This window comes from Urocitellus parryii, chromosome 7 (genome assembly GCF_045843805.1).
Source record: "Urocitellus parryii isolate mUroPar1 chromosome 7, mUroPar1.hap1, whole genome shotgun sequence".
Classification (NCBI taxonomy): Eukaryota; Metazoa; Chordata; class Mammalia; order Rodentia; family Sciuridae; genus Urocitellus; species Urocitellus parryii.
Genome location: NC_135537.1, coordinates 142708970 through 142726737, shown reverse-complemented (window position 1 = coordinate 142726737; position 17768 = coordinate 142708970). Strand labels below are relative to the sequence as shown.

At 32.9% G+C, this 17768-nt stretch overlaps 1 protein-coding gene across 2 annotated transcripts in view; it reads right to left on the bottom strand.

The window, feature by feature from the left end:
- Positions 1–17768, bottom strand: part of Nf1 (neurofibromin 1) — a 251252-nt gene that overhangs the window by 102713 nt on the left and 130771 nt on the right. The window contains exons 31-36 of one of the 2 annotated variants that reach the window (XM_077800375.1): positions 17222–17284; positions 12211–12369; positions 11601–11698; positions 10285–10431; positions 8042–8188; positions 5603–5713 (exon numbers count right to left, since the gene is read on the bottom strand). In XM_077800375.1, the coding sequence (XP_077656501.1) occupies positions 5603–5713; positions 8042–8188; positions 10285–10431; positions 11601–11698; positions 12211–12369; positions 17222–17284 (725 nt within the window). The remainder of the gene's footprint in view (positions 1–5602; positions 5714–8041; positions 8189–10284; positions 10432–11600; positions 11699–12210; positions 12370–17221; positions 17285–17768) is intronic. The other variant, XM_077800376.1, reaches the window with a different exon arrangement.

Here is a 17768-nt window from a genome sequence, read left to right as displayed (position 1 = left end):
AAATGCCAAAATAAGCAAAATACCACATTTGTCTTTTAAATGTTTGCAAAATTCAATTGAAACTCAGATGTTTATATTAAAGGTATAAGAGAAAAAACTATGTAGGTGGTATTTAACCAAAGAGGATTCGGGATATAGAGGATAAGGGATAGGAGTGGTTTGAAGCAAGTTGTTGTATGTATTGCCTAATTTTTTAAAAAGTAGATCAAAAAGTGCTAATCTGGTAACAAGAAATAATAGTCCTTTACAAAAACAACAGTCCTTTACTGGGTTGAGGTTGTGGCTCAGTTGTAGAGTGCTTGCCTAGCATGTGTGAGATACTGGGTTTGATTCTCAGTACCACATATAGATTAATAAATAAAGGTCCATCAACAACTAAAAAAATACTTTAAAACAACATCATTATTTTGTGAATGTGTATTAGTAATATGTCATCCAGTAAAAAAGCATGCGAACTCTGCTAATGATTCAATTTTAAGATTATCTTATTTTGAGTAAACCCTTGTCTTGTGTTTCAAAAGACCATTTGTAAATCAGATACTTAGGATCCAAAATTCATTTTCTCCACAGAAATGTTTAGATTTTCATGTCCATCTACAAAGATTAATTTAAACCCCAAAACAGTATAAAACAGTAATAACCATGTTATTAATAGTGCAATTGTTACAAGTTTTGGTTTGGATTTAGAACCCAATTCTGATTTTTACTAGCTGTGCTACCAGGGTTTACATGTGTGACCCAGCAGGGTTCCCAAGCAAGTTTCAATAGTAAACTGACTATAAATGAGTCATGAGAAGTGCCTACTGAATACATAGGATTTGCTCCTCGGCCAAGGGTAGAGTGTAGGGATCTATTGAATTTTTCAGATTATTTTGATAGCTGGTTTGGGTTGCAATTTATACACATGTTAATTACTGTTAACACTACTGAAGGTCATTCATTATAAGAACAAAGTGATAAATTATATAGCATGCACAGTTTATCTAATGTAAAGAAAGCACTCAGTAATGTTAGCTATTATCATTATTAATATCATCAAAAAGTAATTGCCAAGTACCATAACATTCCAAAGAGGAAAACTCTTCATTCTAACTTTTAGATTTTATATTTTAAATTATTCTTACAAAAATAATATGCGCGCCTGGCAACAAGTGAAAAAATATAGACATGCAACAGAAGTATAATTGGCCCCTTACCTTCTCCAAGCATATTCACTCCCGAGATAAGTAACATCAAAGCATGTGTGTGTGCACGCGCGCCTGTGTATATTGCTGGAGAATGAACCCAGACCCATGTTAAGTATTCGCTCTACCACTAAGCAATACCCCCAGTCTGATGTGTATAGTTTCACATATTTTTCAGTTCATACATACACATTTACACATACCTGCATACACATTCATTCACAGTACTCGTACCTTATTAAGTGACGGAGTCATCTTTCTGGTTCTTTTTTTTTTCTAACACATATATATTTTTTTAGTTGTCAATGAATACTTATATGTGGTGCTGAGAATAGAACACAGTACCTTATATGCTAGGCAAGTTCTCTACCGCAGTGTCTTTCTGGGTCTTCTTAAAGCTGCATGTAGAGAACTGTTACTCCTGCTTTCCCAGCATCCATTTAACCCCTTCTGGTATCAGCAATCCAATTTTCTTTTGTGAAACCCTGCTCTCACACTTGCCTTTCCTTTCATGCAATTCAGGTCTGGCTGGTTTCACACTGAACTCTAGAAATGAGCACATGATCCAGGCCTAGATAACCAAGAAATTCTATCCCTCTTGCATAGTGATTGCCTCAGGGACTCAAGTCAGGCCATAAAACCAACTACTTTTGCTGAAACTACGGGGAAAGAGGTATTTTTCCATTGGGGTTTCAAGCGGTGAGCACATAAACCACTGCTGACTGCAGCTGGGGAAGAGATTCTTGAGAATAAAACCACATGAAGAAAGGAGAGTCAAGAACCAGAGAAGGCATATTTCCCAGATGTGCATTTAGTCTCTTGATCATCTTATGTACATGTGCAAATAAAGTCCCTTTTTTGTTTATACAAATTTAAATTGTATTGTCACTTAAGCAAAATTAATAACACAATGCACTAGTCCACGATCTATATTTATATTTATTCAACTGTGATAGTCAAGCCAAAGTGACTCCATTTTGTTTAGTAACTCTATTTTGTAAAACAACCATGCTAAGTACAAGGGTCATAACCAGGGCAAGATGTTCTTTTCCTTTTGCTATAGAAACCTTTAAGAACACGGAACGACCTAATGGGGCACTGTTTCTGTAACTAGGGTAATGGGGCTCTGTTTCTGTATCTGGGGTGAGTGGGCTAACTGTGATTGGCTAAGCGTCCCCACCACCTGACTGCACTCTCCCACTTCTGTAATATGGCTTGCTTACATTGGCTGGATCCCCACACGTCCCTTTTGCGGTTTTCAGGCTTACAAGGAATGCCCTTGCAATTGTTCAGGGCTGATCAGGGGGAACAGCTTTATGTTCTGGTCAGTCGCCACCAGTGTGCTTCAATAAAGGCTTAACTGGATTATACATGAGTGGTCTGGAAGTCGATTTATGAAACCCCAGGACGATACTTGAACTATAACAAACAATTCTTTTCAAACAGTTATACTGAATAAAACAAATAGATTTAAATATTAATAATGATAATAATAATAGAATACAATTAATACAGGCAAAAGCATAAATATATAGAGGGGAACAACAGGAAAAGATCAGAAAATTAAATTAGGCCAAATTATGAAGATCCTCTTATGCCTAATTCCAGAATTTGGTCATTAGATGCAAAGTCAGTGGAAAAGAAAATTAGATTTGTACTGGAAAACAATTCCAGAGCAATGTTAAGATGACCTGGAAGAAGTCATCTGGTGATTAGGGAGGCAGAAGAGAATGCAATAGTATATGAAAGAGATACTGAGAATCCCAGCAATGCAGTTGGGTTTCAAAATACATTTCCAAAATACTTAATAGCAATATGAGAACATTAAGATCCAATTTTTAAAAATTAAAACACAAACCTAGGGACAGTGCCAGATCAGTGTGTCACTTTGTGGTCACATTTTGAATCACATGACTGCTACACCAGGAACATGTACTTGGCTTAGGGAAAGCCAGAAACCAACTGGCCGGCCAATATCTAGCATGAAAGTTTTGCCAACAAAGATACTTTTTAGCTGAGTCACATTTTCTTCCTGGAATTTCAGGTATGCAGTACTAAGGTAACAAAGGAGTTGGATAGAAAAGAGGAGGGTCATGCAGTAGAGCTGAACACAAAGCCAAGACAGTCAACATGCATAAGCTGGTTCCAGAACTGATAGCTGGATCTACTTTGCTTCATGCTTTTCTTGAGGCCTATCTTCTTGAGAAAATAACTGTGTGGTAACAAAAACCTAACTAAAACACCTCAATTGATTTGCCAGCATCTTATAGGTAAAATCAAGACCCAGTGAGTGATAACAAGAAAGATGAAAGAAAAAGGGAAGAATCTAAAACAAGTAGGTTTTCTATATGGGGAAAAGGAAGGGGTAGTCAAAGTCTGAAATGTCTGATCTTTGAGATTAGAATCCACAATCCAAAAAAATCACCTAATACACGGTAGTCTAAACCACAGAAATACAGGAATATCAACAAAGTCAAACGTTTTTGCTCTTCAACAAAACTAAATAGAAGCATGAACTTAACTACTTGTAAATTTGTACAAAGAGAAACTGGGCCTTTGTCTACTCTATGTACTGTGTGCTCATTTGTCCTGGATGGAGGGGCGTTGCACCAGGTGAAAATGAGAACCAGGAGGATCTCTTGTAGGTTCTAAATAAGAAACTTTTAAAAAGGATTGAAAATATGGAATTGGCAGGATTATATAAAAAAAAAAACCTCGAATTTACTCTGTACACAACTTAATAGGTCACAAAGAAACCGTATAGGAGAGGTAGACAGATGTTACAAGCACATCTCTTCCCTTTTAAAAATATGAGGGAAAGTTTCAGAAAACTAAATTGCCTAAGATTATGCAGTTATTAAGCTGCAGAGCTAGAAAACCTTAGTAATCTCAAACCCCATGTTATATATGTCTAGAATATATCTATAGAGAACCCGCTGACTTAATCCCACTGAGAGGTCTGCCTAAGGCCCATCCTGCTTTTCTTCAGCCCTTAGCCTTTGCTTGACCACCACAAAGAAGGAACACAAATTTATAGTTTCTTCCCTGAAAAGAAAAAAACCCAGCTTTGACCTTTACTAGAAATCTTTGCTACCTGTAAACCAACAAGAATTCAAGAGGGATTGGGAGTTGGGGCACACATCTATCTATCTTACCAATGGTTGTTTTTTTAATTATTTACATAAAATAGGTAAAGTCAAAATATCCTAGTAGTATTAAAGGTTGAGGCTGGAATACAAATAAGGCTCATCTTCAGTACAAAAGAAAATTATCTTAGACAATTTAGAAATAGTAACTGAGATGAGAGTTGAAAAGAGGACTTTGGAATGCTAAACAGATGTTACTCAAGTTGTTAGAAGGGGCAAAGAAAAAGGCAATTTTTTTATAACTTTTTGGTTCCCTAATTCCCCAATTCTTTGGACATCTTGGTCTTGCTATCTGACTTATCTAACTAAACAAGTTCCAATTGTTCCATCCCTCCATTTCTCAACTTTAATTTATTTCCTAAAACTGCCAAGATTTTGCCACCCATGATCATTAAGTCCACTGACATAATTCCTCAATTTCTGTTACTTTCAGGAAATTCAGGAAGACTAAGTCCTATAACTAAACAAATAGCATAACTAAGAATAAACATAGTCCTTGAGATTCTCAAGTAAGTGGTCTCTGTTCACATCATACTGCCTCAAAGGTTCAACTGCCATGAATTTATGGTCTGCTGAATATGAAAAAGTAAAACTAACCAAATAATGTCACAGTTATCAAAAGGTAGGCAGAATGAGGCAAGAAAGAAAAGACAGATGGCAAAGAAAGCAATGCAGTACCACAACTACCATGAAAAGAGGAGTTCCCAGTATTTCCAGAACAGTTTCTAGGAACTAGTCATGACTGCAGACAGCACGTACAAACACGATCAATTTTCCAGGCTAGCCATGAAAAAATCTTTACAGATTTCCCATAGCTCCTCTGATTTATTTTCTAAATCACACTGATACAGTCTTACACTTCATATTACAAAAGGTTCTCAGAAATAGAATTTTTAAGTTTTACTTCTTCTTGAAGAAAAAAAGTTCCTGATTATCATGTTGTAGATACTATTAAATCAGAATATACTTGAAAACAAAAGATTATTTACAAATTTTCATTCTTTATAATTAACTCACTGTACATCAATTTAAAAACTAATGAAGGAAAGAGAAGTCAGTATGCAACAATACTCTGAAAAGCAATTCCTAATAAACAAAACAACACATTAAGACAGAACAGCTGTTTACTCAGCCTATATACTCTGATCTGAGGTAGACTTACTTGTCTTTGAGACCTATTAATTCAAACAGGAAAAATCAAACTTGTCATCTCTCTACATTTGATGTCATTTTAAAAACTCTGTCAAGAAAGACTAAAACATTATTTCTTACCTCCGTGCAATATAATAAAAAATAGGATTCCCAGCTTTGGAAGTCCCAGCTTGATAGAAAATACTCAATGTTTTCAAAGCTTTGAACTCTTCTTTTTCATGTACCTGATGCCTAAAAGAAAAAAGAACAGAACAATTCAGAGGCTTTATACAGTTTACTGAGTATTTTCAAATATCTACAATTGAATCACAGATGAAATGTAAAAAGGACAAAATATTTAAAAAGCAACAGGTTTTCTTAAGGCCAATTTGGCAACATGCATCAAAAATCTCAAGGTTACTTTCTGAATCACAAATGCACTTTTAGGACTATTCTAAGAAAACTATTAGACAAGAATATTAAACCACAGAATTATTTTTGTTTATGGCATTTATTCAGAAAGAAGTCTTGAATTTTCATTTATTTGCTTTTTATGAGTTTAGTTTATCAACCTTTTCTTTTCTGGTTTATGAATTTTGAGCTGATGAGAAAGGCCTTCGTTTGCTCATTTTTTTTTTTTTTTTGATTCATGGGAACTTATCTTCATGAATGGTATAAATACCCTTTTCTACATGATTACTCAGTTGCATCAATACCATTTATCAAAAGTCCAGTCTAATGTCCCTGACTTTAAATACCATTTTTATATTAAATTCCCACACATACTGAAATACATTTCTGAAAAAATATGGCTTAATTTTTATAAATTCTACTAATAATTCAGTGTGCTTCTCCAATGTGAAGGTTCATATCTTTCATGAACCCCAGGAAATTCTCATCCATTACCTCTTCAAATATTACCTGTGCTTATTCTCACACTAAGCTTGGTTTCTGAAATAAACCAACTAGATATATGGTAGACCTTCTCATTATATGTTCTGCATCTCTTAACCCCTTTCATATTCTCCATTTCTTTATTTCTATATAATGACTGTACTTTTGCAAAGTACATGAATTTGCTCAGAAAATAACTTCTCAGCTAAGTATATTTAAAATATTTTATTTTTTATATAGGTTAAGTATCCCTATTCAACAAATTTCAGATTCTGGATTTCTGAAATATCTGCATATATTCCAAACAAGAGTTATCTTGGGGGGATGAGACCCAAGCCTAAATACAAAACTCATTTACACTTCACATACACCTTATACACATAGCTTAAAGGTAATTTTAGAAAATATTTTTAGTGCAGTTGCGTTTTGATGACTATCAAAGTCACATAAAGCTAGGTGTGAAATTTTCCACTTGTGGATCATGTTGGCAAAGTTTTCAGATTTTGAAGATTTCAAATCTTGATTTTTGAATTAGGGAAGCTCAACTGTATGTTTTTGTAATACTAGTATTTCTATGTATCTTGTGTGGTAGAAAAGAGTTCAGTAATTGAAACCAAAGACCCGCCATGCATGGTGGTACATGCCTGTAATCCCAGGCTGAGGCAGGAGGATTCCAAATTCAAGGCCAGCTTCAGCAATTTAGTGAGGCCCTGAGCAACAACAAAATACCGTCTCAAAATTAAAAATAAGAAGAATTGGGGATGTAGCTCAGTGGTAAACCAGCCCTGGGTTCAATTCCAAGACCTCTCCTCCACCCCCTGAAATCCATTGACCTATGAATTAAATATGGAATCTTAGGAAAATCAATTATTCACACTAAGTTGCATTTTTCTTAACTATAATGTGAAAATAATGTTTTCTATATACCCTTATAACTATTAAATGCAGCACAATTCACAATAGCTAAACTGTAAATGGATAAAAAAAAGTGGCATATATACACAATGGAATATTACTCAGTAATAAAAGAGAATAAAATCATGGCATTTGCAGGTAAATGGATGGAGTTCGAGAAGATAATGCTAAGTGAAGTTAGCCAATCCCAAAAAAAACAAATGCCAAATATTTTCCATGATACAAAGAGACTGATTCATAGTGGGGTAGGAAGGGGGAGCATGGGAGAATTAGACGAACTCTAGATAGGGCAGAGGGGTGGGAGGGGAGGGGAAGGGAAGGGAAGGGGGCAGGAGGTTAATAATGATGGTGGAATGTGATGGACATCATTTTCCAAAGTACATGAATGAAACATGAATTGGTGTGAATGTACTTTATATATAACCAGAGATATAAAAAATTGTATTCTACATGTGTAATATGAATTACAATGCATCCCACTGTGATTTGTTTAAAAAATAAAAATAAATGCAGAAACATATCAAGGTGAGATGATAAACTATGATTTAATAGGACTATAATCTTTATGAGAAAACCAATACATAAAACAACACAGCAAACATATTTCAATAATATATAGTGTAAGAGAAAAGTTGAATTAATGTTATTAACTGTGTACATCTTTCCTGATAATCTTGTAACAAAAATAAAGCTTATTTTAAAGTGGCCTGGTGGCAAACTTTGCTTCTCAACCAAAAAGAAAGCACTCATTATTTTAAGGCTGTATTTTACCTTGTCATAAATTCCTCAAACTTTGAACTGGTAAGGTTAAGGCTGGACCAATGTGTATCTGCCACAGGCTTGTGCTCTGGAGGACCCAGGTATGCAAGAAGTGTTGCCATCTTATCAAAAGGTCGTCTTCCAACAGCTTTATGATCCCTAGATACAGCAAACTACTTAGAAAGAAAGTAGCAGTTCACATTTCTTTAGATTGTTACTGATTGCTTTTCTTTTTGCTGCTGATCCCTGCTGATTTGTAAAAAAAAAAAAAAACACCAAAAAGACTTTAGGGATTCTTAGTATATATTGAAACATTTTAGAGATCCGAGCATTTCCCAAACCATAAAATTTATATTCCATTCAAATTTGATTTTTTGTAGAATTCATAATTTGCTAAGTTAAAATAACATTCTGATCTACTTTTTCTTCAGCACAAAACGAATTCATCTTGAGAAACCAATATTTTAAGAAATGGACATTTTTAATAGGGGAAATAGCTATTAAACAGGTAAAACTAGGTAAGAATAACAAGATACTATTTCATAAACATCAAACAGACAAAAACAATTAAGTATGATAATGTCAACTTTGGTGCGGATGAATTCCATGAAGTACTGCCAGACAGTGCTGATCGAGGTATAAACTGGCACACAAAGTTTGAAAAGCAATTTGGTGGGGTAAATGTAGTTAAGGTTATAATAGTCCAGACCCAGAAATTACATACTTTGATAATATACAAGAAGACTAGCATAAAGATATTTAATACATCACTATTTATAACAGTGAAAAACTAGAAACAAACCTAAATTTCCATTAATTCAGCAATGCAAAAATAAACTGATATAGTCATTCAATGAAACATTACCATAAATTAAATCAGTGACAAATCTCAAGTAGAATGTTGAATGAAGATGGTACATGCAGGCTGGGGATGCAGCTCAGTGGTAGAGTGCCCATTTAGCATACATGAGGTCCTAGATTCAATCTCTAGTACAGCAAGCAGCAAGAAAAAAGAGGCTATATCTGCTAGGTCACTGCTGCAAATTTTTAAAAAACAAAAAGCTATGCTATATAGACCTATGATTTCCTTTGAAAAATGTGTGTGTGTGTGTGTAGAACACAATAAAATTGTATACAGAAAACATACAACTACTAGCTTTAGAAAGTAGATATGTATAGACAGAGAATGGACATGGGATCGCTAAAAGAAAGCTTTTAAGCCAGGTGCGGGGGGCGCATGGCATACCTATAATCCCAGCAGCTCAGGAGGCTAAGGCAGGAAGATCAAGAGTTCAAGGCCAGCTTCTAAGTAACTCACTGAGACCCTGTCTCTAAATAAAATATAAAATAGGGCTACGGATATGGCTCAGTGGTTGAGTGCCCCTGATTTCAATCCCCAGTACCAAAAAAAAAAAAAAAGAAAGAAAGAAAGAAAAAGAAAGAAAGAAAGAAAGAAAGAAAGAAAGAAAGAAAGAAAGAAAGAAAGAAAAAGAAAGAAAGAAAAAGAAAGAAAGAAAGAAAGAAAGAAAAAGAAAGAAAGAAAAAGAAAGAAAGAAAGAAAGAAAGAGAAAGAAAGAGAAAGAAAGAAAGAAAGAAAGAAAGCTTTTAAATGTGTTTGTGCGCACACACACACACATACACACACGTGTATAAATATGTGTATATATATATATATATATTTTCCCTTCAAGAAATAAAATACTGGCCAGGGGTGGTGGCACATTCCTATAATCCCAGCAACTCATAAGGTTGAGGAAGGAGGATCACAAGTTCATGGATAATCTCAATAATTCAGTGAGACCCTGTCTCAGAATAAAAAAAAAAAAATTAAAAAGGACTGGGGGAGTGGTGTGGCTCAATGGCAAAGCGCCTTGGGTGTAATCCACAATATGGGGGCACAAGGGGAATCACTAGCACCTAGATAGGTTTATTGATCATTTAATATGACTGAACCTTTTCCTTATATTAAAAAAGAGTCTAGGGGCTGGGGTTGTGGCTCAGCAGTAGAAGGCTTGCCTAGCACATTCGAGGTACTGGGTTCGATCCTCAGCACCACATAAAAATAAATAAATAAATATATTGTGTCCAAATAAACAATAAATATTTTTTAAAAAAGAGTCTACATTTCTCTTTCCAAATCATTAATTCTTACTGCAAACAGCTACAAGGTGTAAGTCACTGTTCATAATCAATAATTTTATTAATATCAATTTAAACTGAAAGTGTTCAATTTCCCCATGACTAGGAAATCATACCTGTTGCTAGAAAGATACTGGCCAATTTTCTCCTGGTTGTTCCAAAGCAGACGATGTAAAGCTAGCACATTGCTATCACTGATGAAGGAAAGACTATGATTTACTGCATCACTTGTAGGACAATCTGATGCTATATCAAGGAAAAATCTTCAAAAATGCAAAACCATTAGAATTTTCAACACCAGATACATTCATACCTACAAGTGAATTTTTATACTAAGCATAGTATAATGTTATTATTTTAGTAAGTATAATAATATAATGAAGTAACTGAGATTATAAATATAGGACTTGTTCCATTTCTGATACCTGGCTTCAGTTTCAGAGTAGGGTCTGAAGTCAGAGAACAAACAAGAGATTTAGATAAATGGGATCCAGAAAGAAGTCAGTGTTTTACAGATAAGAAAATGGAGGCCCAGACAAAAAAAACTCCCTATAATTACATAATCTCTCAATCAGAGCCAGGATCAGAACCTTGGTTCTCTTTCTGTGGTAGTTTATCTGTTAGAACACGAATTCTCTACTGACATTTACCACTATGACTTACAGTTCAGCAATATATCTTTTAAACTCTAATTTTCCTAGCAGAAAGGTCAGTAAGAACTATGATGATGATAAACTGGAAGAGAGCTACACAAAGCCAGATTAGACTATGAATCAGATCACTTATACTGCTAAAATGCCAGAATTCTGAACATGAACTTACAACGTACTGTCTCATGAATTATTGTTTCTCTAAAAACAACTCATGCAAAATTAGTATTTTCTTTAGTTTATAGAAAAACCAACAACTCAGAAATAATCTGAAGTAATTAGTTAATTATGGAAATCTAGCAGAAAAAAATTTAAAATCATAAAGCGAACAGTTGTTCAATTATTCATAAAATATTCTGTGTCTCTATTACTTGGTTTAAAAAAACTTCTGAGTTCAGATACATTTTTAACTGAAGTATTAAAAATATTCTAATACCAAAAGATTCTAACTATACACTTATGTATTATCTACACCAATTTGTTTTTAGTTTTTAATGAAAGGAATCTTCTTCCTTGCTCCCATGTTATAGCAACCTCAATCCTTTACTTAAATAAATACGTCAAAATCCTCCTTGGTTTTCAAATATAAAAGCCACCATCGAAATCAAATATAGATTTATTTCACAACATCTTTCATAAAGCAAAACATGTCCTTAATCTTGGGAGGGAAGAGAAAAAAAAAACCTACACAGGAACTTCACACAGACCAGGTACATGGACCTAAGTGAAACCGAAAATACTTGATTCACACAGAGCAATCAACCAAGCGTCAGACTGCTTACCTTCGTGCTGCATCAAAGTTGCTTTTCACAAAATCATTAAAAGGCCGCATATGTTCTTCTTTTGTGAAGAGAACATGATTGGCAATACTCTGTAGTATCTAAGCAGTCAAAAAAGTTTACAGATTTACTGTATGAAATCTATACATTAATAAATTCTTTAAAAGTACATGAATTTTCACATTGATGTTATTTCTACTGGCAGTTAGAATCAATTATTCCTTGTTCTATAAATTACTGTATCTGTTTCCATTTTTTTGCCAAATATAATTATATATACATATATTTACATACACAATATATATTAAAATTTAAATGCCTTTTTATATTAAAAAATTCAGCAGTCTATATTTCCATCTCCATTTCAAAATTCCCAGAAAAATTACAAAGAAAACTGTCTTTGGGAGATAAAATATTTTTCATGACAATATAGCCCATCCCATCAGTTACCTAATGAGTTACTTTGTAATATAAACAAAATGAAACAAAAACACCTAACTGAAAAATCATAGGGCATTTCAAAAGTGAATTCAAGGGAAAGTAGTATATGAAAAATGGAAAAAATTTTGTTGGAAGGGAAATTTAAGATAGCTAGATTATCAAAATAATTTACCTTTGACATTAACTTTAAGCCCCTTTCGATTCTAGGTGGTGGCTTTTTATCTAAAATCCCTGCTTCATATGGTGAGACAATGGCAGGATTGATAAATCTGAGGAACATGGCACTTCCTACTGCACCAATGCTGTTCTGAGGGAAACGCTGGCTAACCACCTAAAAACAAGGGGTTGAGAATTGAGTACAAGGTTTGAATTAAAATAAGGAAATGGGAACAAAGAGCTCATAGGACAAACTCTGCAAAAAATTTGAACCAATCAAGCCTCATGAATGGTGTTTCTATTTTTTACCTTCTTCCCAGATATCAGAAAATAAAATTCACTCTTATTACTAATCTTACATCACTTTAAAGTACAATTGAGGTATCTAAGAGAGAAGAAAACCTCACAGATGACTTGTGTAGAAAAGACCTGAAAAAAAGATCTTATTTTATCATCACTATTTACACTGCAATCTGCCGAGTAATAAATGTAGACCCAATTTCACACTGAGATTACTTTAATAGACATGAGAGCATGACCCATTTTGTAAGGTGAAAGTGAGTTTTCAATAGCACACCTCTGAGATGACCCATACCTAATAATAAACATTTACATTTTGAGATATTAGAACTGAGTTTTGTTTTGTTTTTTGAGAAAAATGCTTAACATATGCGAAACCAATTTTTTTCTTAGATTCCTACTAAAAGAAAACAAGTTACAGGTAATAGTATTGGTAGTTTCTTTTTTTCGCCAGTCTGCTTTATAATATAATGACCTATTATTTAACCCATGGAGGAACAGAAATTCTTGCGATCCTAAAAGAAAAAATGATCCTACCAGAAGAGATGACCCATATGTCTACCATAGAAAATTCATAATTCTGCCAAGTCAAAAAAAAAACTTTAAAGATTTAGGAAATTAATTTAGGTTGCCCATCCTGAAAAGCAACATGAAGCCAATATCAACAGTAGATTAAATGTCTCCTTAGAAAACATTCTAAATTAAAGATAAAGCAACCAGCCCATTAAATTGGAAGAAGTGTTAAACTGATTGGAAAATGTGTTGTGAAATTGGCTCCCATCTCTTCCCCATGCCTCCGCATTTTAGGCCAACATACGAAAACTACATTTTTCTGAAATTTACACTTTTCATATATCCTAAACACACACATTTGTTTTTAAAGAACACATATAACATTTAATCTCTATAACTATTCTTTCTTGGTGTGGCTAATTGCTATTTAAATTAGTAGTCACTGCAACAATGAAGCTATACCATTCCATTCAATAATCTGAGATTTCAGGGATAAAATTGTATTTCAAAAAATACTGGAGGGAGGGTGAGAAAATGGTTAAGATTTAAGTGCAGATCTCACATAACTCTACTTTTCTTCATGATCAATGATTCCAGACTAATTCTGGAAAAAGGGGTTATTTTACTTAATTCTGTATAATTTAGTGCTCCATGGTGTCCATATTTTAAATGTGTTCTTATCTACTGCCTATCATTTAAAAATAATTTTCTATCATTTCTGATAAAAAAAAATTGGTAAAAATATTTTAGAAAATGATTTTTTCAAGCTGAAACAAGTCTGTAAAGATGACATCTGAAGTACATTATAGGTAACATATTCTCACCTTCACTTTTACTATAGCTCAGGAAGCTTCAAGTTACAACTTTTCGGGGATTATTGTATAAAGAACAACCTTATACTTAAATGAGGGGAAAGTGGGGGAGGTGGCTAAATATAGCTGTTGTAGCAGAAAGGCTTTAAAATTTAAATCCTGTTTATTTTTAGCTGAAATTCAATTTTATATTCAGAATAAAGAAAATTCAAGTGCCTTTATTATTCTAGTACAATATTTAACCTTTTGGGGAATAGGAATCTCTCTGAAGTCTGATAAAACGTTAGAAACATCAATGTATGCATTCATATTATAAAAATCCATCACATAATTTCAGAATGTTCATGGACAACCACTGATACTGAGCAGTTCCTTTAGAATTCTCAAAATTATAATCTTAAAAAAAATGAAATATTGATAATCCTATAAGAGCTTTAATTTAACTTTTCAGGAGTGAGTTAGCAAGAAGAAAAAGGATTAAAAACTGTTTTTTTTTGTTTTGTTTTGTTCTTCTTTCTTTCTTTTTTCTTGGTGGGGGCCTTGGTGGGGGAGTGCCAAAATTGAACCCAGGGCATTGTGCTTGGTAAGCACACACTCTACCATTGATCCACACCCCCAAACCCAAAACTGCTTATATTTAATTTTAAGTGGGTTTTTCTTTAGAAGAATTGCCGATGTATTCAGTTAAACCAATTAAAATCCTAAAAAAAGTTTCTGAAAAAGAGAAAGCCATGGTTTGAACTTTTCAAAGAATCAGTTTGATTTCTAAAATAATAACTTATAAGTGTCTCATAAAAATCAATATATATATATCAAGAGCTCTTTTAAAATTCACTTTTCTGAGAGTAGCCATTTACTGGTTTTCTCTAAGATAAAGATCTTTTAAATTATGACTTATACTGATGTCTAGTTTCATTTAATAGTACTCTCAGCTTCAAAATTCAAGGGAAATCTGAAAAAATTATTTCCCAAAATGAAAATAAACTTTTCCACATCTCCCAAAATAATTTCACATTAAAACTCAAAGTATCCATACGTTAGGAACAAACATTGTTTCATGTTATCATATAAGTATGCATCCCACTGATGGCATCAATATATTTTTAGAATTGACAAAACATAATGAACATTTATAAGAATGCTGTGCAACAAGTTTCACAAGTCAATTTATAAAAGGACTGCTTTTTTTCTTTCACCAGTAATGAACATCATTATAACTTTACCTGATTTACAACTCAGGTTTCCATTCTTTTTTTAAAAAAGCCATAAAAATTTAATCTGGATGAAAATGACATTTTACATAAAAGGTCAATATTGGTCTAATCTGTGCTGAAAGCAGTTATCAGCCTATGTCCCCTTACTTCCTTTGATAAAAACTAAATTACATAATGCAAATATGCTATAATAAGCTGCACATCAGAAGAGGATCACTACCTATACATGATTAATTACTGTAAATTCTCCCTGAGTTAGGAAGACAACTTCCAAAGTAAATCTAATTATACACACTTGAATAAACAGTTATCTGTAATATGAGTGCACAGCTGGACACAAGAAGCCAGAGCCTTCTCTCTATATCGCAAATATTAGATACACATATTCCAAAAGAAAATCAGTTTGCTCTTAAAAATGTTTTAATTCTATGAAGCATACAATACCAAAAATATGACATTTTAAATTTATAATGTCTATACTATTTTCATATTCTTGAAAGTGCTCTAAAATATCTCAAATTAACAATTAGATTTCACTTGTTTCCTTGAGGACCTCATATCATCTGTGCTGAGAAATAAATTCCAAAACTTAGTGTTACCCAGAAACTTAAAAAAAAAATTTTTTTAAATAACTCGTAGTAGAAAAAAACATTTCAAAGAACAATTCTAGACAAAAATCTCAATAAAGGAATGTTAGAAAGACTAGAAAACATGCACTAGAGAAACACAAAGTCTGAATTTTAATTTATGTGACACATTACACAATGGCATTAGTAAAACACTGAACAAGAGTGTTAGAAACAGTAAATTAATTTCAACAGTGGTGGTGTATATTATGTTAAGGCCACATGAGAATTAGAAAGCTGAAGCATTAGAAAAAAATGTTTTTGTTAAGCAAAAAGGCCATCCAATTCAATCCTATTCACTAATAGCTGACCAAATTTTTTTTAACATACTTTAACATACTCAGAGAGAAAATCTGGAGCAGACATAATAAATGTTTCTAAATTTTAATTTAGCTCTGAATTTAAATTTAAAACAGAAATTGCAATGTAAAGCTTAGTGTAAATTTCATATGTAAAGCTAAAACAATGAATGAAAGATGAAACCAGATGAACACTATATTTTAAATTATTTCATTTTAAGAAAGCTTCCTGATTTTTAATTTGTTCTAATTAGTTATGCATGACAATGGAATACATTTTGCAAAAATTATCTGATGTTTAAAAGTTTTCTTTTCATCTTCTCTACAATCATTTGGACAATATGAACAAAGATGGGCCTCATCCTAATAAGAGAAAGTCACACTGACAAATTTAAAATGAATCAAAGTTATATTTTGGACAAATTCCCCTTTACTGGAAGAAGATCATTATGACTATCATAATTTTCTTCCGTGAAATTAGGACAATTTCATAGAAGCAGGCAATATATTTGTATCATGTTTGCCAAATGAAGTGTTTCTATACAGATATGGACTGTGTTTTCCTTTTATTCCAAAATTTTAATACTGATTTTCTCTGAGGTAAAAATAATGTTACTATTAGAATTTCTATAAACTAAGCACATACATCTAAATTCTGACTATTAACTATCTAGATAAAAATATAGATAGTCTTAAAAAATTTTAGCAACTTTTAGACTAGGTTAGAAAATGATACTTTCTGATAAACCACGTGCCTAGCAAGATGTGTGAGTCCCTGGGTTCCACCCCCAGCACCTCACCCCCTATCCCGCCCCCCCCAAGCCCCACCCCAAAATGAGCCAACATTTTCCCACCACATACTTCTAACAATTTAAATCTTTTGTTTCTAGGAAAAGAAAACAGTCACATGACCTGCAAAACAAAAAGCAAGAATGAAGATAGTCAGCATTTCCTAAAGCCTTGAAATTAAGTTTTTTTTTTTTTGCATTCATTTATAATTTAAAAAATTAGACCAAGGATATCCAATGCAACAAATGCCCACAAAATGCCTTTGGGATAAATCAAACCAAAGGAACACAGAGAATGTTTCAATGTAACTTAATTCCAGGGTTAATTGAAATGAAAGCTATTTTGTGCCAGAATTAGTAGAATGATTTTATAGTGAAGGTCAAATAGGCTGAAGTGAAGATGTTCTTAACAAACAGCAAAAGATTTTTGGTTTGCTTTGAAAGAAACAGCTAATAAAAAGTTCTCCAAACTTACTGATTTTTTGTTTTCCTTTTTTTCTTTTACTGTAGCTTTATTCAGTAGGGAGTGGCAAGTTGCCTACAGAACAGAGATGAGCACAAACAAGTCACAGCACCGACTACATACAGCAACAAAAACAATGTTGGCTTGTACATAAAATTACACAATAAAATGTAACACAAATGGAATTAACAAAAAAATTAGAAAATCAACTGAATTCTAAGGGATGAATTTTAATTCTCAATTTTTATTTTTATTACATTTTTAAGCCACACATTAAATCAACAGCAAGAAATGTTGAAACCCAATCATGTCTACTATTTCTGGCTATATGAATCACAGAAAAGCTCTCTTCAAGTGAATTTGAGAATATAAAATATTTGTATCTTAGTTAATTCCTAGCTTTTGATAACTTTCATATAAAATGATCATTGTAAGTAGACCACATTCTAAAAACTTTTGTGTTTACATGTTTTTTTTTTCTGATTATAAAATACTTCTCTGTGTATCCTTCAATTGACTTAGTTATTTTTCCAATATCTGGCATTTAATTAAAATCTTA